The 23,808-nt window shown below is 45.5% G+C and overlaps 10 protein-coding genes across 10 annotated transcripts; 9 read left to right on the top strand and 1 right to left on the bottom strand.

Annotated features, from left to right (window-relative positions):
* Nucleotides 1–70: 70 nt before the first annotated feature.
* C8R40DRAFT_1052852 (uncharacterized protein) lies at nt 71–3,120 on the top strand (the record flags this gene model as incomplete). Its single annotated transcript, XM_046224786.1, has 5 exons — nt 71–313; nt 361–657; nt 710–1,036; nt 1,196–2,615; nt 2,678–3,120. 5 exons carry the CDS (start codon nt 71–73, stop codon nt 3,118–3,120), a joined length of 2,730 nt encoding a protein of 909 aa, XP_046083362.1.
* A 31-nt stretch (nt 3,121–3,151) lies between these two features.
* Nucleotides 3,152–6,594, top strand: C8R40DRAFT_1204377 (uncharacterized protein). Its single transcript, XM_046233143.1, has 4 exons — nt 3,152–3,604; nt 3,666–4,652; nt 4,717–5,686; nt 5,740–6,594. The coding sequence occupies exons 1-4, from the start codon at nt 3,519–3,521 to the stop codon at nt 6,364–6,366; spliced, it is 2,670 nt and encodes an 889-aa protein (XP_046083361.1). The 5' UTR covers nt 3,152–3,518; the 3' UTR covers nt 6,367–6,594.
* A 388-nt stretch (nt 6,595–6,982) lies between these two features.
* C8R40DRAFT_1052951 (uncharacterized protein) lies at nt 6,983–8,151 on the top strand (the record flags this gene model as incomplete). The annotated part of the gene is made up of 2 exons (XM_046224800.1): nt 6,983–7,200; nt 7,260–8,151. 2 exons carry the CDS (start codon nt 6,983–6,985, stop codon nt 8,149–8,151), a joined length of 1,110 nt encoding a protein of 369 aa, XP_046083360.1.
* On the top strand, nt 7,946–9,767 carry C8R40DRAFT_492514 (uncharacterized protein). Its single transcript, XM_046235239.1, has 4 exons — nt 7,946–8,354; nt 8,411–9,117; nt 9,168–9,453; nt 9,512–9,767. Exons 1-4 carry the CDS (start codon nt 8,114–8,116, stop codon nt 9,670–9,672), a joined length of 1,395 nt encoding a protein of 464 aa, XP_046083359.1. The 5' UTR covers nt 7,946–8,113; the 3' UTR covers nt 9,673–9,767.
* A 598-nt stretch (nt 9,768–10,365) lies between these two features.
* C8R40DRAFT_1173677 (AAA-domain-containing protein) lies at nt 10,366–11,916 on the bottom strand (the record flags this gene model as incomplete). Its single annotated transcript, XM_046232057.1, has 9 exons — nt 10,366–10,521; nt 10,577–10,756; nt 10,808–10,964; nt 11,021–11,402; nt 11,458–11,511; nt 11,562–11,670; nt 11,724–11,747; nt 11,801–11,823; nt 11,874–11,916. 9 exons carry the CDS (start codon nt 11,914–11,916, stop codon nt 10,366–10,368), a joined length of 1,128 nt encoding a protein of 375 aa, XP_046083358.1.
* Nucleotides 11,917–11,992: 76 nt separating this feature from the next.
* Nucleotides 11,993–14,712, top strand: C8R40DRAFT_1273695 (uncharacterized protein). The gene is made up of 9 exons (XM_046234092.1): nt 11,993–12,078; nt 12,127–12,341; nt 12,399–12,569; nt 12,622–12,687; nt 12,738–13,232; nt 13,292–13,461; nt 13,515–13,968; nt 14,029–14,178; nt 14,240–14,712. The coding sequence occupies exons 2-9, from the start codon at nt 12,141–12,143 to the stop codon at nt 14,348–14,350; spliced, it is 1,818 nt and encodes a 605-aa protein (XP_046083357.1). The 5' UTR covers nt 11,993–12,078; nt 12,127–12,140; the 3' UTR covers nt 14,351–14,712.
* A 242-nt stretch (nt 14,713–14,954) lies between these two features.
* C8R40DRAFT_1204355 (glycoside hydrolase family 37 protein) lies at nt 14,955–18,110 on the top strand (the record flags this gene model as incomplete). The annotated part of the gene is made up of 16 exons (XM_046233142.1): nt 14,955–15,155; nt 15,203–15,262; nt 15,310–15,640; nt 15,691–15,846; nt 15,902–15,936; nt 15,987–16,059; nt 16,110–16,232; nt 16,298–16,387; nt 16,448–16,555; nt 16,607–16,728; nt 16,785–16,993; nt 17,055–17,393; nt 17,452–17,542; nt 17,595–17,643; nt 17,694–17,710; nt 17,763–18,110. The coding sequence occupies 16 exons, from the start codon at nt 14,955–14,957 to the stop codon at nt 17,994–17,996; spliced, it is 2,238 nt and encodes a 745-aa protein (XP_046083356.1). The 3' UTR covers nt 17,997–18,110.
* A 583-nt stretch (nt 18,111–18,693) lies between these two features.
* C8R40DRAFT_492363 (uncharacterized protein) lies at nt 18,694–19,106 on the top strand. The gene has a single exon (XM_046235238.1). It carries the CDS (start codon nt 18,786–18,788, stop codon nt 19,011–19,013), a length of 228 nt encoding a protein of 75 aa, XP_046083355.1. The 5' UTR covers nt 18,694–18,785; the 3' UTR covers nt 19,014–19,106.
* C8R40DRAFT_1117449 (carotenoid ester lipase precursor) lies at nt 18,971–21,459 on the top strand. Its single transcript, XM_046228657.1, has 13 exons — nt 18,971–19,296; nt 19,360–19,372; nt 19,429–19,456; nt 19,514–19,596; nt 19,644–19,709; nt 19,771–19,840; nt 19,910–20,049; nt 20,100–20,227; nt 20,280–20,385; nt 20,439–20,490; nt 20,547–20,797; nt 20,860–20,897; nt 20,948–21,459. The coding sequence occupies exons 1-13, from the start codon at nt 19,111–19,113 to the stop codon at nt 21,188–21,190; spliced, it is 1,404 nt and encodes a 467-aa protein (XP_046083354.1). The 5' UTR covers nt 18,971–19,110; the 3' UTR covers nt 21,191–21,459.
* Nucleotides 21,460–21,631: 172 nt separating this feature from the next.
* On the top strand, nt 21,632–23,709 carry C8R40DRAFT_1117446 (oxidoreductase). Its single transcript, XM_046228656.1, has 7 exons — nt 21,632–21,900; nt 21,955–22,079; nt 22,136–22,344; nt 22,401–22,818; nt 22,878–22,932; nt 22,993–23,169; nt 23,226–23,709. Exons 1-7 carry the CDS (start codon nt 21,753–21,755, stop codon nt 23,393–23,395), a joined length of 1,302 nt encoding a protein of 433 aa, XP_046083353.1. The 5' UTR covers nt 21,632–21,752; the 3' UTR covers nt 23,396–23,709.
* The last annotated feature ends 99 nt before the right edge of the window (nt 23,710–23,808 follow it).

The following is a 23,808-nucleotide window of genomic DNA, read 5'->3' as shown; positions in this document are numbered from 1 at the left end:
TATCCCTTCAACCCCTCCATCGCCATCTCCTGGTTATGACTCACAAGGAAATTCCTCGATGGAGAGTTTCATGGATGTCGATAGTGGTGAAGCTACCTCAGGGCCATGTACGATACACTTTCCTGGGGCAGGTAAAGTTGTCAGCTGTGGGGCCACATATCTGGACGACTTCAATGATGATCGCTTCTCTGAGGAGAGAAAGGAAAATCTCTACTATCCATTCTCATCTAGACCTGAATGGGAGATGGCAAGCTTTTTGCTCAACTCATCCCTTTCTATGCAAGAAATCGATCATTATCTCCAGCTCGAGCTTGTAGGTCTTGCATTGTATCCATATGATCTCTTAGCTGAACAATATAGACAAAACAGAATAATCTATCATTCAAGACAGCACAAAGATTGCATGAAATTACCGACCTTCTTCCTCCTGTTCCAACATGGAGAGCGAGAGTTATGAAAACTACTCCACTCTATCCTTCCAGAACTCCCATGGTCCTGTATTACAGAAACGCTGTTGAAGTTCTTCAGGACTTGATGAAGAGTCCTTTGATATGCGACTCCCTCAACTTCACTCCACTGCAAATATTCGAGGATTCCCGGAAATTAGTCCGCGTTTATGATTCCTGGCTATCAGGAAATAGAGCTTGGCAAATGCAGGTGAGTAGACCACACATAAATGTTGAACTGTCTATCTCTAATCAAAATCTAGAGCCAGCTTCCAGAAGGAGCGACTCTGTTAGGCACGATCCTATCATCTGATAAGACAACAGTCTCTGTCATTACTGGAAATCGTGTAGCTCATCCCTTGTTGATATCTTTGGCAAATATAGATACTGATCTATTGTCGAAAGCTTCTCTATATTTGTTTAATCTTCTCGCACTTCTCCCTGTTCCAAAATATATCGAAAGAAAAACCTCCGTGCGTGGTGTACTTGAAAATCGGCTGTATCATGAATGTTTGGATATCGTTCTGGAACCACTCAAAACTGCAGCTAGTATCGGCTGCTTGATGAGCGATCCTGTAGGGCAAGTCAGGGTTTGCTACACTCCCTTGGCTAGCGCCATTGTCGATACACCAGAAGCCTCTTTGATCGCCTGTACTGGCGGCAAAACTTCTCCTTTCACTCAAGCAATTTATAAAGATTTTGGAGATGGAAAACTTCACCCTCCTCGTCTAGCTACAGCTACTCTGCAGGCTATAGATAGTATTCAAGCACGGAACATTTTTCCTCAGGATCTTCCCGCATATCAAAGAGCTTCAGTAACTGCACGGACCAATGGTGTAGTTTCTCCTTTTTGGAGAGACTGGCCTCTGGCAGAGCCATGTGAATTTCTCACTCCTGAACCCCTACACCACTGGCACAAAATGTTCTGGGACCATGACGCGAAATGGGCTATACAAGCTGTTGGAGCCAGTCATATCGATTTTAGATTCTCGATACATCAGCCAATTGTTGGTTATCGCAGCTTCAAAGAGGGTATCTCAAGTTTGAAGCAGGTGACTGGTAGAGCGCAGAGAGATGTTCAAAGATACCTCATTCCCCTCATCTCTGGTGCTGTTATACCGAAATTCATCACTGCTCTCAGGGCGCTAATGGATTTTCGCTATGCTGGACAGGCACCAAGATTCAACCAAACTTCGACTCTTAGAGTTCAAACTGCACTCAATGAGTTTCACGAAAATAAGGACATTATTCAGGACCTGAAAGCTCGGGTTAATCCCAAAGGAGTTCCTATCGTCCACTGGGAGATCCCAAAATTGGAATTCATGCAAAGTGTTGCGCCCAGCATTTCTGCCTCTGGACCCATAATGCAGTGGACAGCAGACACTACTGAGCATGCTCATATTACTCTCGTGAAGGATCCTGCTAGATCCGGAAATAATCATGACTTTGAAGTCCAGATATGCAGACATTTAGATCGCCAAAGTAGAGTTAGAAGGTTTGATCTGGTGACAGCTATGGTAGACGCTGGAGTTGACTTCCGTCTTGACGATATTGAGGGTGATGAGGGTAGAGGCGATATAGGACATGATAGAGAAGAAAGAGACAAAGAAGACGAAGAAGTTGATGCCAAGATATCATCCTCAGAAGAACTGATCACCCGCCTTAACCCAGTATCCCAAAAGCTGTTTGGCTCATTCCGTCCCAAACAGAACTTCTTTTTAAAGGCGCGTCTGTTGAAGCAGGATGCCTCAGCTCTTCTACCTCTGCGTATCTTTACAGATAACGTCTCTGGAGAAATCTCAGCATTTAAGGTCAATCGTGATCCTGACCTCAAAACGCTAACGATAGAACAAGTCAGTGACCTCTATTCTCTTCCCGACTTCTCTGGGGCTTGTCTCGATTTCCTGGAACGGATTCAAGCAAAAACACAGACTTTTGTTATAGGGGGCAGACGATCATTGAATCAGTCGATTTCATTACCCTTTACAAGAGTGAAAGTTTGGTCTAGGATCCGTATCCAAACGAAAACTTACTTCAATACTGATATACTTGCGGATTCCCATACTATATTTGCGGCCCCTCCTAGCCCTGGCTGGGAATTTGGACGACAGAATGCCGCAGTTGTCAATATCAATTCAAGCTTTGAATGGCCAAGGAGTTCTTTGGAAGGTCGGCTTAATACTTACTTTGTTGTGTCCGTTGGGATATAACTGCACTTGTTTCCCTTCTAGGACACTGTGTTGTTTTGGTGAAAATAATCTTTACAGTCGCTCAGCCTAGAAAGCCCTCTCCACCCGTGGATGGTACTCATAGGTTTTTGGCTTACTGTGAACGATTAGATGTAGTAAATCAGCCTCCTCCACCTCTTGAGTATCGAAGTCTTCCTGGATATAATGCTTGGCCATCACACTTTCCTGATTATTCCTCAGGATGCTTTGTCCTCAAAAGAGCTAGAAGAGTCGATGGCACTCCTTTTGGTGATATTATACCTGTCTCTCAATTTCGCTCTTTGGTGGATATTTGCCCTCGTTATAGAAGTACTCCTCACGCTTCTTTAACAAGAAGTTCCAGCCAATACCACAGCGATGAATTTTTCTTGAATAAATATTTCAACAAAGAACTCTTTTTTACTTTAGATAAAGTCGATCCTTGTCTTACCAGTACAGCAAAATAGTAAACTAACTGAAGAAGAGTATTACTACTAGGCGATTATGGAGGTCCAAACATTACATGTTTATGTTTATGTTTATATCAACATTATGCCGTTATTTCCATGATTACTTTCTCTTCCGTCAATTTTGTCTTTCAGATTTTAGTCAGTTTGAAAGCATCCAAAGCAGCTGAGAGCATCAACAACACTGAGAGCACTCAACAGATACTTCATGACGAGATTTTTGCTGGGAAGCATTGGGAAATGCTGGGAAGTGCTGGGAAATTTTTACTCGAAAATCCAGGTTTTGCAGATGCAGAGAGCCTTGGACACCGAATGTGACAGTTACAGAGGAAACACTGAACAGGATAAGGAATTTAAACATACCGAGATCTTGTTATCCATATAGCCACCTTCCTGACATGCTGTCGCATCGACTGGGTCGATTCCAAAACGACACACAGCTGAAACAGAGAATGAAAGCATTGTTTGGCTCAAAAACCCACAAGTAAGTTTGTAAAATCTTCCCATGACTAGTCGACTATGTAGAATTAAATTCTGCTATAAAGGATCTTCGTGAATACATCTGGGGCCGGAAAAACCAGACTCGTCATAGAACATCTTTGCACCAATTGGGGCTTATATCTCACCTGCCATGATGATTCCCGTGTTGGCTCGAAAGATATGTCCGCTGTTATCTCGAGCATCAAGAACAGCCCTTCATTTAGGAAGAACCTTCCTCCTTCCCCCAGTCTTGAAGCTGTTGGCAAAGATAGCGGTCAATGGATGTATGAGTTACAAGAGAAGTTGGAGCATTTCTCGTCTACCCCTGAAGGAAACGAGTTTTCGCACGCCCTCGAAACTAACAACCAGCTTGTCTCATGCGAGGTGCTCAGTATGTTACTGGCTCGTTTTTACATTTTGCGACAATTCCTGGTGACTTTGATCGAAATGGGGGAAGATATCACACAACCATTGCACATACAAAATTGGTTGCAAATTCAACTTCATCCCAATCTTTTGTTGCAACCGGATGAATCGGGAGACATTTTTGCTCAGCTCAGAGAAAATATTGCGAGGATCATTGACTTTTCTCTGCCCATAAACGAGATTGTCTTGAAGAGTTTGTTAGCAGATGTCCTGGTCGAGGTCCGGTCGATACTTCCCTCCGATCTTGTAATTGCGCTCGACGAGTGTCAGTTTGCTGCACGCGATTTGAGGAATGCTTTTCGCTCGGATAACTGGACTTCAAAACGACCACTCCTACGCCAGATAGCGAAATGCTTAAATGATATATTCAATGGCGCGTTGAAGTTTAAAGTTCCTCGAGCTAGCTTTATCTTCACAGGGACAGGTTTATCCAAAAATGACATAACCGATGCGTTGTCATCTGTTGTTGCAAAAACAGAATTGTGTAAAGAGGTGAATGATACTGGGGCATTCAACGACATTCACAGTCAGCAAAAATACATCGAAGAATATTTTCCTCCACATATATGGCAAAGCGACAGGTTTCCACGACTTTTGCAACGGATCTTTCGCTGGCTTCGAGGAAGGTGAATGATGAATTGTGACTGATTGAGTAAATATCGAAAGCTCATCATGGAATTGATCTTGAAGGCACAGGTTCACTGCAGAATATATATCTGCTGTATTGCAGAACGGGTATAATCATCTTGACAAGCTTCTCAACGCGTACATCTTTAGTCTGACTGGTTTCGAGCCCACGGATTACAATGGGGACGAAATAATTCCAGAATTGATTGATTTCCCACATCGGGCATTCATCTTCGAAGCGGTCAACGTCAAGATGAAGGAAAAGATCAAATCATTGTGTTACGACTACCTGTTGAGATCAAGACTAGACGGTTGGCTAGGCAGTGACGAGAACGAGTACATCGCTCACGGCTTTGCAAGGGTCAACATTTCTGAAGGACGAAAACTCATCAGAATCGATGAACCTCTTGTCATGATGGCCTGTGCGATGTGGTTCAATGGAGGTCCTGAGTCGGATGCACACTCGCTGTACAAATATGTAGCCAATCGCATTCAGGATCACAATCCCTCAACCGGTCGAAATGGATTTGAAGAATTCATTTGCTTCTATCTTCAGCAGGTCTTTCAAAAACCTCGAAGACTGGGCCAAGTTTTTGATTTGCCGGATAAAGAGAATCCGCAGGTGGAGAGTGCACTCGCCCAAAAGCAAGCAACTTTGGTGACTCTTCACATAGATGAAGTTGGATCCAAGCGTAAGCTCATGGAAGGGACAACTGATATTCGAAACATAGGTGAAGCAAAACTTCCAGGTGCACTCGGCCTAGGAATTAAGTCCATGAAGGAGTGTATTCCTTTGATTGACTGGGTGAAGTTGAAGGGACATACAGCATTTTGTTTTCCAATGAATGAAATGGGGCCTGACATTATGTGCTTCCTCAAACTGGAGGACGACCAGGGAAAACCGGAAGACTTCACTTACATATGTCTCGCTATCCAATGCAAATTTCATCAAGTGGATGGGGAACTTGAACCTTCCACGCTCAAGGATGCAATTGCTACGGTTACTCCTAGGAAGTTTTTTGCACCACGACACGTAAGGCAAGCCAGTTATAGACCTCTTGCTGTGAACTCAACTTTCTTGAATAGGTCAAAGACACTGACGAAGCAGCAGAGCGTGAAGAAAAAAGGAAGGAAACACGTAAAGGTTTCTTATGCGCCCTCGAAGAATTTCCACGCAGGGACCCGTTGGCTGGCAAGTACGGCGTGATGCGTATTATTTGTGGCTTTCCTGTGAGGGTCAATCTTGGCACTGTATTCTACCAGCACAAGGGACAGGGAAAGGCACCAAGATACATACTGGACCCAGATGAAGAAGATGGACATCCTTTAGGGAAGCTGAACGAAGAATTCTTAACCGCAGAGACCGCGCATATCCATCCTACCGATCTCCTTGGAGTGATCAAAGCGCGTGCGCAAAAAGCAAAAAAGAATGGGAAAAGCTTCTGGAGTACATTTGACCCAGCTGTTTTGTGGTCAGATTCTGAAGAAGAAGAGGAAGAATCACAGAACAGACTGCGGAGGATATCCGGAGGGGTCCGGAAAAAGTCCTTCGACAAGTTCGAGTTGGACGATCATTCGCGCATGATCATTGACATGTTAGACTCAGACTATGCACAATGTCGAGGGTTGGACCTGCCGCCTAGAGCGCAAAAGCGTAAGCGCGATTTTTCAGAGAGGTATCTGGATTACTATGAAGGTGATAATGAGGACTAGTATTACTAGTTAGTACTCGTCCCCTTTATGTAATTCATAGGCGCCCGTTTATCGACGAAGTCGCTCTCTGAATATTGTTCCTATCGTTTTCGAGGTACATATGTACATAATATTTTGACAACGATTCCAGACCTTTCCGGACAGAGTGTGCATCGGCGCATGAAGATCCTGTGAAAACTATTCGAAGACGGACGACAGTTTTAACCGGCGTGGGAGACTGCGCAGTACCTCGCAATAATTACATAATAGTTTTGAACTGAGCCTCCATGGATTTCGAATTTGAATCGTTCCCGGAGGTTGAAGACATTAACCTTGCTTCGAAATTCTTATATTCTTATTTGAGCAAAACCTCTGAAGGACTATTTAAACCTTCCTTGGAACTATGTGCTACAAGTTTGACTGTAGATCCTAGTCTTCATGACACACTGAAAGTTATCCATCGGAAACGAGATTTAGATGCCTTTGAGCGTTTTCGTGGTGCGTCTTTTGCTTTTCTTGATCAAGGAAACGTCCTCAGCTTCAATGCCCAGCTCATCTCAAACGGAACTCATGGCGTTTCCATCCTCAATTCGAAGTGGTGAATCACGCGATTCGCGCCATAGAGTTTGCTGGTAAGATGGAGGATGTTGCCGTCAATGAGTTTGACCGACCCGTCTGGAGCCCTGCGACACCTATTCCCGATGCTCGTGTCGCTGCACACATTCGAAACCTTCGGATACCACTGGGGAGATTCGAGGAAGTGCCCCTTATAATACTTCATAAATTAGGCAGTTTTCAACATGACCCGCTACTAAGAAAGAGATTAGATCGCATCTTTTCTCCTTTGTATCATACGTGAGTCTGCATATCCATCCTTGAATTTATAGCGAATGTCACCTGTCCCTGTCCTACAGTCTTCTAGTCAATACCTCAGGCACCGGGAAAACTAGACTTCTCTTCGAAGGCCTTTGCCTCCATTGGGGCTTTTATCTTACATGTACTCTCGACGCATCACTGCTTGGAGCAGGGGATTTCGCTCACATAGTAAACAATGTCAACTGCGATCGCAACTGGAAACCCGTTTTGCCTCCTATATCCGATCCCAAACACCCATCATTCGTTCAAGACAATATACACATAGTTTACCGCGCATGCAGTGAAGCGTTATTGGCTAGACTGCTGGTATTCAACATGTATCTGAAAGCCTGTTCGAAAGTGGGATTTTCCCATGCTCAACGAAGACGTTGGTTGGAAGCCCAGATATTTCCATTCGACCTCATCTCCGCATTCGATCCTTTCGGGGAGATCAAAAGCTCCATCTCTGCTCTCCATCTCTCCGATCACACCCTTGATGAGGCCATTTCTCGTACCCTGGAAGATATCCAAAATATCTGGGACATGCCTGCTGGAGAATATTTTTATATTGCTCTAGACGAAGCAAATGCTGCTTCAACGAAGCATCGTCGGTCCTTCTTAGACGAGTATGGTCATTATCCTGTCTTAAAGGAAATGCTGCGCGCTTTGCGACGTAGGATGGGTCATTTACCTGTGAAATTTATTGTCGCTGGTACCATGATTCCACCAGAGCTTTTTCAGTCGAAGGTTGGAGAATGGGATGATTTTCGCTGGTGTTCGGATACCGGGTCTTTCGACAATCCTGAGATGCACCGGCGATATATTTCCCAATTCTTGCCTTCTGAGTTAGTAAGTTCGATTACAGGGCAAGCTCTTTTAGATCGCTCATGGCAATGGTTGCGTGGAAGGTTACATGCCAATTGTTTGCCGTACCTTAATACATTTTGCTAACAAATGTTCCAGGCATCGCTATACTGCGTCTTTCATCACAGTACTACTTGACAACAGTTTTCAAAGTCCTCATTCACTGTTGGGGAGTTACATTGAGAACATCTCCAATTACAGCCCCCATGACAATACTGAGTACACGTCAGGGGAATTGGTCGCCTATGATAAATGGTACGGCTCACTTGGTGACAGTGGTTTAAACGCAGGTATGTGTAGAAGGAAGTCTTCCAGGCTTCATCGTTCCTCATTCACCCAATTCTAGGATGGATCAGCGTTATTGAGATGCACCGATCAGTGATCAACTTTCTGGTTACTTCGCAAGGGTGTACCGACTGTTCGACCAATCACAGAGCACTCGTCAGTGAAGACTACGGTTACTTCATTGACCCTGACTGCTCCAAAATAGCATTGGATGAACCTCTAACGATAATGTACGGTGCGGGGTGGCTCAAAGAAACTCATAGGAAAAAATCGCGTTTTCAGATCACGAACTTCGATATTTTTGACTCTCATCATGGCACGGATCCACGTGCTTCTCATTTCGCTCTCTTCCTTGCATTGTTGTTTGCATCAATGTTTGATGGTTTAACACAAATTTCAAATGCATTCACAGTATCTGGAATATCTACTCCTTTCCTCGAAGCAAAACTTGTCACATTCACCCGTATTGGCCCTCGACTAGAAGCGAGAGATGTACATTTCACAGACCATACTCCCGACCGACTCGTGTTGTTGGCTACTACCCCGGAAGAGGCGCTCTGTTGGTTCAAACACGAGCGTGATGAACCATTTTGCGCCTTGCAATATGCTTCAAGCACAAGTGCAACACTGGTCTTTTGTCTTCAATTTTCTGACGCGCGGACTTCTTGGGTCTTCGTTCGAGTACCTTCGACGTTCCAGAACAAGGAAGAAACGGATTTTGCCCGAGATATACAGGATCTCCATCCAACCGAAATTTTTCGTGATCAGGTGAGGAAACCTCTCAACCCCAGTCTTTCGATATATTCACCCCTTGGCAGTCAGAAGTCGCTTCGCTCCTCAACCAGATACCGGATCTCTGTCTCGATGCAGGTCCATCTGGTATGCTGCGTATTTCTGGATCGTTCTGGGTTGAAAAAGCGACTGAAGAGAGCATTCCCCATGAACTCTATCCATCTGGAATTTTGAACATTGAAGGATTAAGCGGAGCTGCGAAAAGTATTTCCGAAGACATGCTCCTGCGTCGTCTTTCTCGAATTTTCTCTCAAAGGAATGAGGTAACTATTGCACCTCCGGCGTCAGTTACTGAAGCTTCCCAAGAACAAGGTAAAAAACGAGGAAGATCCACAACGATTGACGATGACCCTGGTACGGCAACCTCTAGGACATCCCGATCCAACACAAAACAGCACGCGAAGTCTACCAGGAGCGACCATGCTGCTTCGTCAGGTTCCAGCACTCAAGCGAAAAAAGCTCGCAAAGGCGCGGGCAGAAGTCTGCGATCCCGTCGCATCCCAAGCAAAATCAGTGGATGACTTCCCGTAGGAATTATTTGCAGGACACCAGACAATTAATTTGTGCCACCAATATAAGCGAACCTAAGCGAAGATGGCCGGACAGCGGCTTCGCAAAAACTGCATCAAAACCAACTTACAACGGCCTCCCTACCCTGTTGTAAACTGGTTTTTGGTGTAAGCGAGGGTCCCATCAACAGTCCGTACGTCGCATCAAATACCGTTAATAGTTAACTGCAGGTTAACTGCAGAATAATTGTAGCGGGAAGTCACCCAGTAATGTTGCAACAGGACGTGCTTCGGCTAGTGCTCCTCGCTCTGATCGAGTTGAACCCACTGCTTCCTCCTCTTCGCATACCTCTCCGTACAATTTGCGCAAGCGGTAAGCTACATCCTTGTATTGCATCTCATGTTGTCGCGTTATATATTCATTATGGATTATTTTTACTGAAATATCACATTCTCGTCCAACATTCCCCATCGCATGTACACATTTTACATGTACTCTATTTCGGTCCCTGGTTCAGAATATCACTGAATGCATTTTTGAGCTATGTACAGCGGAAACCGTTTCTCTACCGAGATTTCCCCTCCTAGTGGACTGAGTCGTCAAGCTACTTTTAAGCTCGGTGAGTAAGGTACAATTGCAAGTATTAAATATTGTGACTTGGGTAAGATATCGTATTCGTGTCCATTGATTTTGAACTATGGTATGTTTACGAGCTCAATCCACTGGAAGGGGAACCTGGCTAGAATCGCTGCCCTCCTTAGAGTTTATCCTCGATTTATCATCGGGCAAAGGAGACACGGGCTTGCTAAGGAGACCGTTATTCTCAAACGAGAGGAAATCCTGCAGGGTCACTGGACGGGGTTTGAAATCCTAAGGATTGAAAAGTGAGTCTTGAGAAAAGTGTCCTCGACGAACAATTATTTACTTTTAACTGTTCTTCAGTTAATACTTCCCCATTTGATAGGTTCTCCCGCATGTAATCACGAACCGGAACCATTGCTGCAGCACGGCACAATTCCTTCAAATCTGAACCCGATAGACCTTCTGACGCTTGAGCAAGGATTTCAAGGGACAGTTCTGGAGAGAGTGTGACATCTTGTAGCATCTAGGATTGAATCAAAGGTAATTCGCACAAACCACGAAAGAGAGATATTACTAGTTTGAGAATTTTCAACCGCTGGTCAAAATCGGGTAATGTTACAGCAAAGCGTTTTGGTAGTCGACGGAAAATGGCAGAGTCGATATCGTTCGGCCGGTTGGTAGCGCCGAGGACCAGAATTCGATCTGTTGACGACAAGAGGCCATCCCATAGGCTGCACGTAGGGTGTAAATGCCACTAGGCTTTGACCTCGAAGTGATAGTCACGTACGTCATGAATTCAGCCTTCATCATAGCCGTTACTTCATGGTCCCCGGAGGATCTTTCCCTCAAGAACGAGTCTATTTCATCAATAAAGATGATACTAGGCTGAGTTTTTTTAGCCAAACTGAAAAGTCCTGCGACAAGCTTATTTGATTCTCCAAACCACTTGTTCGTGAGCACGGAAGCAGCAATATTGATAAAGGTCGCGCCGGATTCTTTTGCAAGAGCTTTTGCTAGCATAGTTTTGCCACACCCTGGGGGCCCATATAACAGCACACCCTTTGGTGCTCCAAGGAGGGATGAATTTGAAGTGAAGAGACTCGGGTAGAGAAGGGGGTATATAATAGATTCACGCAAGGAAGCTATGATTGGGTCCAGTCCTCCAATGTCTGCAAGACCAATCGGCATGTGAATGAGATCAATCAAAGGAGAAAGTTAGCTCACCGGAGAATTTGACTGGAATATCATCTGGATGTATAACCTCGTTTGCAACAACGCCTAAGCATTCCGATAAGTCCCGAAAACATTCCAAGGCATGATAACCCTACTTTCATATTCGTTTAGCTTGAGTTCCGTGTGACCCAATCGTTTTAAAGCCTCCATCTGCTTTGCGTTAACGTTTTTCTTATCGCCTCCAGTGAAAGATCCAATGGCCCACTAGTAAGGAGTGAGATGGGTAGGGTTGAGGATCATTGCCTTTGTATACATACTCGCAAAGTGTAATACAAGGCTGCCTTGCGGATGGAATGCTTAGCAAAAGTCGAGTTGTAGTAACAGAGAGACAAACTTGAGAGGCAACAAGGAGCGCGACTATATGAAAGATAAAGCTTAGAAGCGATAAGAGTTGGTCGCATACGCACTTTCTACAACCAGGTGCTTCGAGACATTGTGGGAGACCGCCATTTTGAGGGTGACAAGCGACCGGGATGAGAGTGATCGAGTGAAAGGAAAACGCTAAATCACACAACTAGCCGGGCGACAACTTCTCAGTGGCTGTGTACACTCTAAATATTCGGCTTTGCTTTCAACGTCGTCGTCCGCAACCTGCTTGTTTTTTATCTTCTGGTATGTGCTACCTACATTGAGTTTTTGAAATGCTCATTTTGGTCCAAGAATTGTGGTTCATAATGCAGCCTATGCCGAATCGTATGGGACTCGGTCTGCGTCCGCCTTTTCCGTCGTTCGGCCAGGGTCCCTCAATATCTGCTCTTGCCGCACAGCAGCAGGCCATGCACTTTGTGCCACCGCAGGCGCAGAAACAGACCAAACTCTTTGTTGGCTCCATATCAGGTGGCGTCACGGATTCCTTCATCAATGAACTCCTCTCGGTATTTCCACCTTACATCACAGCTTGATCCCTTTTCTTAACATTTGTATATTCGTAGGCATGCGGCAAGGTCACTTCGTTTAAGCGTCTCATAACGCCTGCCAACAAACCCCAAGGTTTTGGTTTTGCAGAATATGATGAACCTGACAGCGCTCTCCGAGCGATCAGCCTGCTCAATGGTGTTGAATTGCCCGCGTTGGAGGATGGTTGCGCCAACAAAAACTTGCTGGTGCGTTCCATCTCTTAGTTGTGTCTCATTTCACACCTACGTCGATTCTCAGATCAAAGCAGACGAAAAAACGAAAGCCTTTTTGGACGCTTATAATTCACAACGGATGTTAACTAATGTACGTTATCTCATTGTACGAAGTTGCAATTTTCCCACTATTATGTTCAGGCCGATGAAGAAAGAAATAAGCAAGCTAAAGCAAGAATTGACGAACTCGTGCAAAGAATCAACAAGGAATCCCAGGATGCAGCCGAAAGTGGCCTACTAGATAAAGAAAAATATGTTATCCCGCCTCACCTACATGATTTGCAAGAAGCCGACCTTCCGGAAACTCAGCGCGGTCTCGTCATCTCTGAGATTGCTCAGTTCCGAGAGAGGGCCGCGAAGAGAGAAAGAGAAAAGATGAAAGATGGGCCACCATTCCCCCAAGGAGGTGCACCAAGTGGTCCCAAGGCTCGAGAATGGGGCAAGCCTCCACCACAACAACAATCACCGACAGTAGCTTCCTCGCGTGGAAAGCCTTCTATGAGTGGGTTTGTAAAAGAAGAACGAGGGGCAGCGGATGATGGCCGACGAACTTCTCGTACCACGAAGACCGATGAAGAGCTTGAGCAGGAGAGGAAAGAAACCAGGAAACGCGACGAGGAAATTTCTTTCAGAGACGTAAGTGGACCGCACTTTTCAATGTCACGCAACCATTGTCTTCAACTTTCTATTGATAGCGAGAAAGGCGATACGAACCCAGAGAACGAGTGCGAATAGCAACTTTGGAAAGAGCAATCGCACGAGAACGGGCTACAAAAGAAGCTGAGGATAGAGATCGTGTAGAGATGCGGGAACGCTTGGATCTCTGGGACGACGACGAGAGCGATGAGCTGTTTTATTTGGATAGGTGAGTCTATTATATCATTCACTAATACGTATGTTAATAAGCACCCTTCTCAGATCACGATGGCGCCAACTACGAGCTCGACGACTAGAAGCCGAAGAAGCCGCTGACATAAAATCTCGGAGATTCGAAGAGCAGGAAGCTGAAAATTTGCGTCGCGAGTCAGAGGACTTTTTAGCACGACAAATGGACGAGATGCAGGCGTTGGCGGAAGAGCAACGAAAGGCTGGTTTGCTTTTGGACGATGGCGGCTTGGTAAAACTCAATGTCTCTCTGGCGCCTGCTCCTGCAAAAGAAGGCGGAAAGGAGAAGGCAACGACAGTGTTCGCAGAGGAGGAGGATGAAGAGGAGGAGATTAAGAAGAGGAAGGTGCCGTTAGTCAAGTTGGACTTCAGCGTGGCAGAGAGTAGCGAGAAGATGAAAGAAAGATTGGAACGCATCAAGGAATCTGTTCCTCATGATACGGAGTCATTATTCAAGGCAAAAGTTCGTTGGGATGGGCTTTCCGATGTGAGCTTCATTTATCACTCCTTCATTGAGGTCTTCTTGACTAACCTTCTCTCTACATAGATCATCATTGATCGCAAATTTGAGCCTCTTGTCAAACGTCTCATGGTCAAGTATCTAGGCGAAATGGAGGAAGAGGATTTGATCATGTTCGTGTTAGAACATTTGAAAGATCATAAAGGTCCCCAGAAGCTTGTTGAGGGACTTGAGCCGGTGCGCCATTAGAATATGCCTCAGCGACTGAATCTGAACAAATTCTATTTTCGAAATGCAGGTCCTTGAAGAGGAAGCTGCAGAGCTGACCAAGAGCGTCTGGCGGCAGATTATTTTTGAGAGTATGGCATACGGTGAAGGGCTTCTTACCGAAAAAATGCTTGTTGACTAGCATGAATGGTATGGATTTGTGTCGCGTCGCGTCGTAGGACAGGTGCGTTTCGTAGTCTCAATACATATTCTGGCTGAAGTGCACGCTCGTCACTTCTCGCTACACGCTACTTGGGCCCATTGGTGCCTTACGGTTGAGATGGTGGTTTAGGAAACTGCGATGAGGTTGGGGACTTGCCGTGAGTCATGACCTTAATCAACTGATCGAGACTGGCACCTCACATATTTACTGTCTGTACTTGTGATGGATTTCCTGTACCACATGAGCTTTTTAAACATTTTCCCCGCACTTTTCTGTCCCCGGTCCATCTTTCTATGGCGATCTGAGTTTGAGTTCATTGCGCGGCACATTCACAGTTGAGCAAATTTTACGCATCTGAGATGTACATAGATGTATTGTATATACTTCTATTTTTTGGACACAAAGCCTCGAAGATTCTGTGATAAGGATATCAAGCGCACATTGACATCACTGGCGCTTAAAGTCATAATTCGCGCATTTCGGTCATCCGACCACCGTTATTTTCAATACATGTCTGGGGTGCGGTGGGGTATAAAGTGGGGCGGCAAGCAGTATGATTTTGTTGTTCCCGACTCCGGGCACGATGTTCACTAAAATTTTTGCTCTTGCCCTCTGTGCGCGACGTCTATATGCCATTCCCGCAGCGAGCACGTCGGTCTCGCAAATATCAGTCACGACTTCCATCGCAAGCCCAACAGCTTCGTTGAGTGCTTCGATACCTTCCCAGTACCCTTTACCTCCAGTACAAGACTGGTGTCCATCTCAAATTTTCTGTGCTGGCGCTGTATGTTTACCGTTCTTCGACTGTTCCCAACGTGACAGATTTTGTAGGTCCTGCAAACGGTGAACGATGCCGGCCTATGGACAGATCCCAAAACTTTTGTGGACAAGGTACGACGCGTCAATTATCGCAATGCCGTCATGTTGACTATTGACAGCCAACCAGCAACTCCTCCGCGAACGTTTTGGCCAACTTTCAACAGCTTCAAACTCAGGACATCACGGAGGGTGATGTTGAACAATTCGTCGACACGAATTTTGGCGGAGAAGGACTTGAGCTCGAAGCTCTAGTGTTATCCGACTTTCCTCAAAACCCGGGCTTCCTTGGGAATGTCACAGATCCATTGCTCAAGGCTTGGTCCCAGACTGTGCACGGTTATTGGTCTCAGTTGATCAGATCCACGAATGCTTCTGCTCTCTGTCCTACCGGCTCTAGTGGAAGTTGCGAAAGTACATTGATAGCCTTAAATCATACCTTCGTTATTCCAGGTGAGCATTTATATTACTCTTTAAATATCACGTCTCATCCAGGCTTATAGGCGGTCGATTCCGCGAGCAGTATTACTGGGACAGTTATTGGATCATCGAAGGTCTGCTCCAGTCTGAACTTTACGACATTGTTAATTCTACGCTCCAAAACTTCATGGACGAGCTAGAACTTTTTGGATTCATTCCCAACGGAGGACGCATCTACTGTCAGTTATCATCTACTTTGGGATCTAACCCGGAATTACTGATCCGTCTTTGCAGACCTAAATCGATCTCAACCTCCGCTTTTCATCCAGGTGAGTGAATGTTTGCATTTGTACTACCATTATAATAAGTTTCTTACAAGATGCTATCACGCTACGTTACGGTTACAAATGATCAATCTATACTTGAACGTGCTCTGCCTCTCGCGGAGGTGAGTCTTTTATATATGCCCATTCGATGTAGATATTGATCCGCTTGTAGAAAGAGCTTCAATGGTGGCAGAACAACCGCACCGTGAATGTGACAAGTCCTTACACGAATCAAACTTACGCGATGGCACGCTACGCCGTCAATAACACCGCTCCTCGTCCTGAATCGTACCTAACCGGTTCGTTCCTTCGTTCAGTTTTGTACTTCGGATAATCAAGCAGTTCTTGAACGCTACCTCATCAGATTATGAGACTGCCCATGGATCCGGTTTGAACCTTTCCACGTCTGAACTATCAGATTTGTACGCCGAATTAGCCAGTGGTGCTGAGACGGGTCAGTTAACCATTACTTCTATATGATGCAAGCACCTTCTGACCTTCTGACCCTCCGTAGGCTGGGATTACTGCTCCAGATATCTTGCCTCTCCTGCTCCAGGTAACGGGGACCTTACCACTTTGGTTGTACGCGAGACCATCCCTATCGATCTTAACAGTATATTGTGTAAGTTGATAACCGTTATGGCAAGCTATCTACCCTGATTTTTCTGTACAGACAAAAATCACGTCCTTCTTGCTAACCTGTATGGTTCCAACAGCACCGCTGCTAATTCTCATCTCAGCCAAGCCTCTTTGATCCGGGAGGGGATCCTTGATCTATTTTGGAATTCAACAAAGGTATGCCGGTCAATCAACCATCTTCTGGAGTTTACTCTTTATTCATTTTCGTTCAGCTTTCCTTCTACGATTTCAGCCTTCGCACGAACTCGAGGAATAATGTCTTCTCAAGTGCCACATGGTATCCGTACTGGTCAGGGATCATCCCAGATGAAGTCCTTAGTAATGAAACGAATGCTTTCAAGGCCTTTTCTGCGGTGAACATGGTCTTGAATCGTTACAATGGTAGCTTCCCTACGACATTCCTCGAAACCGGCTTGCAATGGTTAGTGATCATCTCGTTGCAACATGACCATGATGTATAATTGATTGCTCGCCGCTTACAGGGATAGCCCCAACAGTTGGCCGAACTTGATAATGATTTTACTGTCCGCTCTCAATGAACTTCCATCCAATATCACCTCGACGTCCCTCTCTGCTCTCTCCGGAAACCAATCCTCTTTCGACCTCGTACCTGCAGGCCAGCTCGACTTGGCCGAGTCCCAGCTCTTCGGCCAGCCGGTAATGCCCGGAGTTAATGCAAGCCAGACTGGCAGTTCTGCCGATATCAATGCGCTGAATGGAACAGTGGTAAATGGCGGAAATGCAACGGATGGTGAGGGGTGGGGACGGGCACTCCAGAGAATGGTGGCAAATCGTTATATTGCGAGTGCATTGTGTAGCTGGTTAGTATCTTGTGCAACTAGTGGACCTGTGATGTCACTCAAGATCTCTTCTCAATAGGCATGCTACAGGAGGGTCCATCTCTGGTCTCCTTCCAAGGTTATCAGATGCTGAACTCAATGTCACACAAAGTGTGAACAACACCGGAAATGTAGGCTTCCATCCAAGAAATCCGAAGGGTCTTAATATATCTTGTCCAACAGATGTTCGAGAAGTTTTCTACTACCGACATCGACTCCTCCGGGAGCGGAGGTAAGCTTTAGTAATTGACAACTTTGATCACTTATTCAATCTGTAATCAGGTGAATACACGGTTCAAGTGCGTTTCCCTTGCCAAAGAGATGTCGTTCATCCTTACAATCATTTTTTAGGCCGGTTTCGGATGGACTAACGGTGTCGCTTTGTGGATTGCAAGCAATTATGGAGACGTCTTGGTCGCCCCTCAGTGTCCTGACGTGTTGGTCTCCGCTCAGATTGTAGGAAGTAGTACTACCAGCACCTCTTCGCCCGCCCAACAAACGAGTGCCGCATCGCCTCGAAGGTTCTCAGCTGGCGACGTGATGTTTTGGTTTGGTCTCTTGGTGGTTGTGCAAATATTGCAATGACAAGAAAACGGGTTTATTCAAAGTTATTGTTACTGGTCAGGGACCCCATTGGCATGTGTTTGTCTAACCATCAATTTCTCTGATACTTTTAGCCAATTTGTTAAATCACAGTCACTTTTTCTGTTGATCTTCTGTTATTTCTTCTCATCTGCATATGGCTTTGCAATACCGTTTTATGAACGTTGCGGAGCGCTTGTAACTCCGAAATTGAGAGCCAATGAAAAGTAACACAAGGAGGAAAAAGAGAGGAATAGAAAAGAAAAGAGTTCCATGCAAGTCTTTGCCCCGTGGGGTGGTTATCATATAAATGTGGGGTAGAGGTGCACCCGACCCCACGGAAATTGGATGCTTATGTAATGGTCAACCATTACGCCGGCCGTCGCGTTCCTACTAGTACAGAGGCTCATACTTATTTTTCCATTGGTAGATTCTCTTTCATACTTGCACGAGAAAACCTTGAACTGGATGGCTAATAACAAACCTTGTGCCGCTCAATTTGGGATGCTCACTCAGCCTCACGTACACAGGCAAAGGGAGCCAGAAGAGCGAGAAGGGAGCAATGCGACAGAATGCGACCCCTGAGCTGAACTGAGCTGTTCAACGTGCATCGCACGGATCATTGCTATGGAAATAAAATGGCCATCTTAGAGTCAAGATAAAAGTCTGTCCTATGACACGTCTACATTCAAGTTGTTTTCAATATCATGAGAAGCTTTGACAAGGTTTTAACAAGGTACAGGGTCCTGGCTGTTTACCAGCATATAACAGGACCGTCCTTGTTTTTATAACATGTCATCTTCACTAGCCTTTCAGGCTCCCAGGGGATTCACAGCTATGTTGAGCCTCGAGATCATTGCTCTTGTCTTGCAAGCGTGTGTCTTCGCTAGTCCCTTGGCAGGACCCACCGTCACTCTTGATTCCGCTGTAGTCACTGGAGTAACATCAGGCAATACTCAAGAATTCCTGGGAATACCCTTCGCTCAACCTCCGTACGATGATTTCATCCCACTACTATAATATTGACTATGCTAACTTGTAGTACAGCACCGGTCCCCTTCGGTTCAATCTTCCGCAGCCCGTTCCATCTTACAATGCATCATTCTCGGCCACGGCAATGGGGCCTGCGTGCCCTCAACAAACCATCGACCTTCCAATCCTGACAGGACTCGCAGCGGAAACGATAGACTTCATCGTGAACAGCATTTATGGTTTTGTATTCCCAGACGACGAGGATTGTCTAACGATCAACGTGATTAAACCTGCCTCCGCTACAACCTCGTCGAAGCTGCCTGTCCTTGTGGTGTGTATATTCAAATTTAATTGATATAGCACCATTTTCGTGCAAACTAATGCTTCCTCACAGTGGATATTCGGAGGTATTCCTATAGTCATATTGTATATCCACACGGTTGGACTTACTTAACCTTCCAAGGCGGGTTTGAGCTCGGGGGTCCACAAATGTAAGTCGTATATCATTCGACCATCGGAGAGCATCGTACACATTCAATTGCCAATAGGTACGATGGAACCAGTATCGTTGAACGTTCCATTGAACTCGATGAACCTGTAATCTATGTTTCTATGAACTATCGGGTCACAGGTCAATATGAGTCTAACGTACTTTTGCGATACTAACGTGTCTTGAAGCTTTTGGATTTTTATCTAGTCAAGAAGTTAAGGATGCTGGGGTCGGAAATCTTGGTCTTCAAGATCGTGGGTTGCTTTTTTGATGACCCTGTCCTAAAAATCCAGACACTAATCATGTTTTTACTAGAACGGGAGGCGTTTAGATGGGTCCAAAAGTACATAGGGGCGTTTGGTGGAGATCCGACAAAAGTTACCATGTGAGAATCAGATACACGCTTTACCTCTGTTGCTTTTTTAGCTGACGATAGACGCAATCTATGATCAAGCTGGGGGGAAAGCGCAGGTGCAATTTCAGCATCACTGCATATGGTGAGCAATGGTGGTAATACGGAAGGACTATTTCGTGCAGCTTTCATGCAATCTGGCTCCCCTATACCGGTGGGGGACATTACCGACGGTCAAGCTTGTACTGAGTCTACATTCCTCGCAGTGTCTGTTCACTGACTCGAAACCTAGATTACGATACATTAGTCGAAGCTACTGGCTGTTCTGAATCTAGTGATACATTGGATTGTCTCAGAGGCGTTGACTACACGGTGCTCAAAGCTGCAGTGGATGCCTCTCCGGGTATCTTCGCGTATCAGGTCAGTCGCGACCTTCGTAAATCAGAACTATCCAGCTATAGCTGTGTTCCAGTCTCTGAATCTTGCATGGCTTCCCCGTGCAGATGGTGTCTTTTTGACTGATGACCCTCAAAAGCTGGTACAGCAGGGCCAAGTGTCTGCTATCCCAATTGTCAGCGGTGAGCAATGGTCTACTAGGTTCATTTTATCCACTATTAATTTTGGATTGAAGGCGATTGTGATGACGAAGGAACCCTTTTCTCTCTTGCAAGTTTGAATGTCACGTAAGTTTCGTATTTCGCCGGTAATTCTTGCAGAACGCTCAGCTTAAATCTATCAGGACACAATCTGATATCGCCACCTACGTACAGACAATTTTCCTCCCGAATATATCAGATTCGGACTTGGCAGAATTGTTGACGGAATACCCAGCAGATATTACAGAAGGCTCCCCCTTCGACACTGGGATTTTGAACGCGATCACTCCAGAGTTCAAGAGAATCGCTGCATTCCAGGGGGATGCCGTGTTCCAAGCTCCTCGTCGATTCTTCCTGCAAAGTCTCAGCGGGAAGCAGCCCATTTGGTCATTCAGTGAGTGTCATTGAATCACAGTTGGCCGTTCTAAGTCGAAATGATTGGCACTTCTCCAAAAGTAAACAAACGACTCAAGGACTTACCGGTTCTGGGTTCAGTAAGTCTTCACACGAGGTGTCTCTCTCTATTTACTGAAATTTACTAAAGGCCCACGGCACCGACATTTTGAACGTTTACGGAGGGGGAGACATGGCGGACTATCTCATCCGCTTTGCTGCAACCCTCGATCCTAACGGCAACACTGGAATTGAGTGGCCACAATATACAACTGGTTCCCCTAACATGTTACAGTTCAACGATGGTCTGATTCCGTTGACGCTTTCCTTGGACAATTATCGGGAAAGTGCAATGAGCTTCACAACCCAGTTGACGTTGACAAACCCGGTATGATGCAAGATTCCGCCTCGAGAATTGAGGAAAGGTTGAGTTAGGTATATTTCAATAGTTCAGCGTATATGTGTTCAGTAAATTATTGTGGAGGGGGGCCACTGCATTTCATGCATGGCATAACACTAAACAGAGGGAATGTGTGCGTAATCGATGTGGAGTGATAATGAGTATCGAAGATTCGAAGGTGCCGATCGGAAGTTCAACTTGGCCATGTGCCTCATCAACAAATAAGCGCTACGGAGTCTGGTTCACTGGGGCCGGTGAGACGGTGATCATTGAGAGTACATCTGAGTACATATTATTTCTTATCCTTTCATAAGGCGATCGCCACGCTGAAGGCCTCGTAGTACACAAATAAGTAACAGATTCTAGCCCGAGTTCAACCAAATCTTTTATGTTGGGCCCCAGTTAAAGTACCCGGATACCAAGAGAGCCGACAAATGATCGTATTCGCCATCAAGTGACATCCATATTTAATGCATCCATTTCCATATCAGATCCTCCCAGCTATCCAGCAAGTTTACCACTTTCAAGTCCTTCAGTGCTTCTCTGTGGCTTTGACATGTCTAACACATCCTCTGATGTTATTCCTCAATGGGGAACATATATGCGAGAAATATACTTGAATGGAAAGGGACCTGAGCCTCTTGGAACTGTCGTTTTCGAGGAGATTGAGAAGAAGGCCATCGAAAAGCTTAAAGACCTTCCGGGTAAGACATCACAGCTCTCATCCTTTTTTGCCATGTTCTCACATTAAAACTCAGGAGCGTTCCTTTATTCCGGAGGAAGTGCGGGAACTTGGTCAACCTATACTGGAAACACTATCGCGTTGAACAAGTTTCGAATCATTCCGCGCATGCTTGTTCCTTGTAATAATCGGGACCTTAGGGTATGTTTGTTACACACCTGTTATGGGCTTAACAATTTCTTGACGCCTTTGTCTAGGTCACCTTGTTCGGTGTAACTTACCCCAGTCCTCTGATACTTGGACCTGTGGGAGTTCAAGGGACCTTCACTGCCGAAGGCGAATATGCACCTGCTAAAGCTGCCGCCAAGCTTGGTGTACCCTTTGTTATGAGTTCAGCATCGACTCGGAGTATCGAGCAAGTTGCTCAGGCTAGCGGCAATGGTCCACGTTGGTATCAGCTTTATTGGTACGTTATTTTGGATTCTATCGATGCCTTGATTGATGAATTTTGATTCTCCCAAGGCCGAGACACGAAGAAGTAACGTTTTCTCTGTTGAAGAGAGCAAAGGAAAATGGCTTTACTGGGCTTGTCGTGACCCTCGATACGATGTCTTTGGGATGGAGACCGCACGATCTGGAAAGATCGTACCTACCATTCGGTCACGGAGTGGGGACCCAGGTAGGAAGTTCTGATCCTGTTTTCATGGCTAGACTTGGGAAGAAGCCTATCGCCGATGAGATACCGGAATTCCCTTACGATGCTGTGACCAAACAAAAGCTCCTTGTTGACGGGGACCCAACAGCAAAAGATGCCGCCCAGTTGGGATATGCTTGGCTCGCAGAGGCCAATTTTGGATTTTATCGCTCGTGGGAGGACGTCAAACCTCTCAGAGATAATTGGGAGGGGCCGCTGATCCTGAAGGGAATACAGCATGTAGAAGTACGTGATTTTCATTATTCCATTTTCGGCACGCTGTCTAATGATTTTTCTTTTTTAAGGACGCTGAGAAAGCTATTGATATCGGAGTAGATGGTATTGTTGTATCGAATCACGGTAGGATCAAGTTAAACTCTGATTTTCACTATTACGCTGATGAATTGAACCCTTTAATAGGTGGTAGACAGCTCGATGGCGCGATTCCTTCGATCTATGCTTTAGAGAGCATCATGAAATCCGAAAAGGTCAGAGCAGCCCAGAAATCAGGAAAATTTACTATCATGTTTGATTCTGGAATTCGAACCGGGAGTGATATCATCAAAGCTATGGCTCTCGGCGCCCAAGCCGTGCTTCGTGAGTTCTTGTCATCGCTCATGAAATTCCTCTTCAACTTACGGCGAGATTGTTAGTCGGCAGACCTTGGGTGTACGGCGCAGCTATAGCCGGACAAGAAGGGGTGGAACAGGTTATCAAAATTATTCTTGCTGATTTAGATATCTCGCTCGCTCAAGCTGGATTGAAAGGCGTCGCTGACGTTCTGGGCAGAGCGGACCAAATCTTGACCAAAGTAGATTTTTAGAAAGGGGAAAAGGATCATCACTATGAAAGACGAACGATGTATGATCGGGAAGAACTTAGTTTTGTATAGTATGTATCTCTTGTTGTGTATAAATTCTGAAGCTTTTGCGGAATCTCTTTCGAAATTATGAATATGATTTTCCTCGATCGAGATCTACGTAGGGCAAAGCTGTTATAATCAATCCTGACGGAGCTATCAAATGATATCGAGAGCTATTCCGACGACGGATGGATAAAACAGGGAAAAGAAGTTCAGAAAATTTAGAGAGCAGGAACAGGGGTGAGCTGCGGTGAATGTTGGTGAGCGCTGAGGCCTGAGACTTCGGAAACAAATCGGAAATCGAGTTTCAAGATCTCACAGTCTAGGTTAGGGTTATGACCAGTTTTTCGTGCCTCTTACTCCTCCTCCGCTCT

Source organism: Lentinula edodes (genome assembly GCF_021015755.1).
Source record: "Lentinula edodes strain Le(Bin) 0899 ss11 chromosome Unknown C8R40scaffold_32, whole genome shotgun sequence".
Classification (NCBI taxonomy): Eukaryota; Fungi; Basidiomycota; class Agaricomycetes; order Agaricales; family Omphalotaceae; genus Lentinula; species Lentinula edodes.
The sequence above is the reverse complement of the archived record's forward strand: the minus strand, read 5'-3'. Positions and strand labels throughout refer to the sequence as shown.

Excerpts from the sequence above, each read along its gene's own strand:
- C8R40DRAFT_1204377 (XM_046233143.1), top strand. The coding sequence starts at position 3,519 with ATGCTGTCGCATCGACTGGGTCGATTCCAAAACGACACACAGCTGAAA. Across the intron at positions 3,605-3,665 it reads TTTGGCTCAAAAACCCACAA|GATCTTCGTGAATACATCTG; the intron begins GTAAGTTTGTAA and ends TCTGCTATAAAG. Across the intron at positions 4,653-4,716 it reads TTTCGCTGGCTTCGAGGAAG|GCACAGGTTCACTGCAGAAT; the intron begins GTGAATGATGAA and ends TTGATCTTGAAG.
- C8R40DRAFT_492514 (XM_046235239.1), top strand. The coding sequence starts at position 8,114 with ATGCCAATTGTTTGCCGTACCTTAATACATTTTGCTAACAAATGTTCC. Across the intron at positions 8,355-8,410 it reads TGACAGTGGTTTAAACGCAG|GATGGATCAGCGTTATTGAG; the intron begins GTATGTGTAGAA and ends ACCCAATTCTAG. Across the intron at positions 9,454-9,511 it reads TGAAGCTTCCCAAGAACAAG|GACATCCCGATCCAACACAA; the intron begins GTAAAAAACGAG and ends GGCAACCTCTAG.
- C8R40DRAFT_1117446 (XM_046228656.1), top strand. The coding sequence starts at position 21,753 with ATGTCTAACACATCCTCTGATGTTATTCCTCAATGGGGAACATATATG. Across the intron at positions 22,819-22,877 it reads AGGGAATACAGCATGTAGAA|GACGCTGAGAAAGCTATTGA; the intron begins GTACGTGATTTT and ends TTCTTTTTTAAG. Across the intron at positions 23,170-23,225 it reads CGGCGCCCAAGCCGTGCTTC|TCGGCAGACCTTGGGTGTAC; the intron begins GTGAGTTCTTGT and ends CGAGATTGTTAG.
- C8R40DRAFT_492363 (XM_046235238.1), top strand. The coding sequence starts at position 18,786 with ATGTCATCTTCACTAGCCTTTCAGGCTCCCAGGGGATTCACAGCTATG.
- C8R40DRAFT_1117449 (XM_046228657.1), top strand. The coding sequence starts at position 19,111 with ATGGGGCCTGCGTGCCCTCAACAAACCATCGACCTTCCAATCCTGACA. Across the intron at positions 20,050-20,099 it reads CATTACCGACGGTCAAGCTT|ATTACGATACATTAGTCGAA; the intron begins GTACTGAGTCTA and ends CTCGAAACCTAG. Across the intron at positions 20,898-20,947 it reads ACTTACCGGTTCTGGGTTCA|GCCCACGGCACCGACATTTT; the intron begins GTAAGTCTTCAC and ends AATTTACTAAAG.
- C8R40DRAFT_1273695 (XM_046234092.1), top strand. The coding sequence starts at position 12,141 with ATGCAGCCTATGCCGAATCGTATGGGACTCGGTCTGCGTCCGCCTTTT. Across the intron at positions 12,342-12,398 it reads TCATCAATGAACTCCTCTCG|GCATGCGGCAAGGTCACTTC; the intron begins GTATTTCCACCT and ends GTATATTCGTAG. Across the intron at positions 13,233-13,291 it reads AGGAAATTTCTTTCAGAGAC|CGAGAAAGGCGATACGAACC; the intron begins GTAAGTGGACCG and ends TTCTATTGATAG.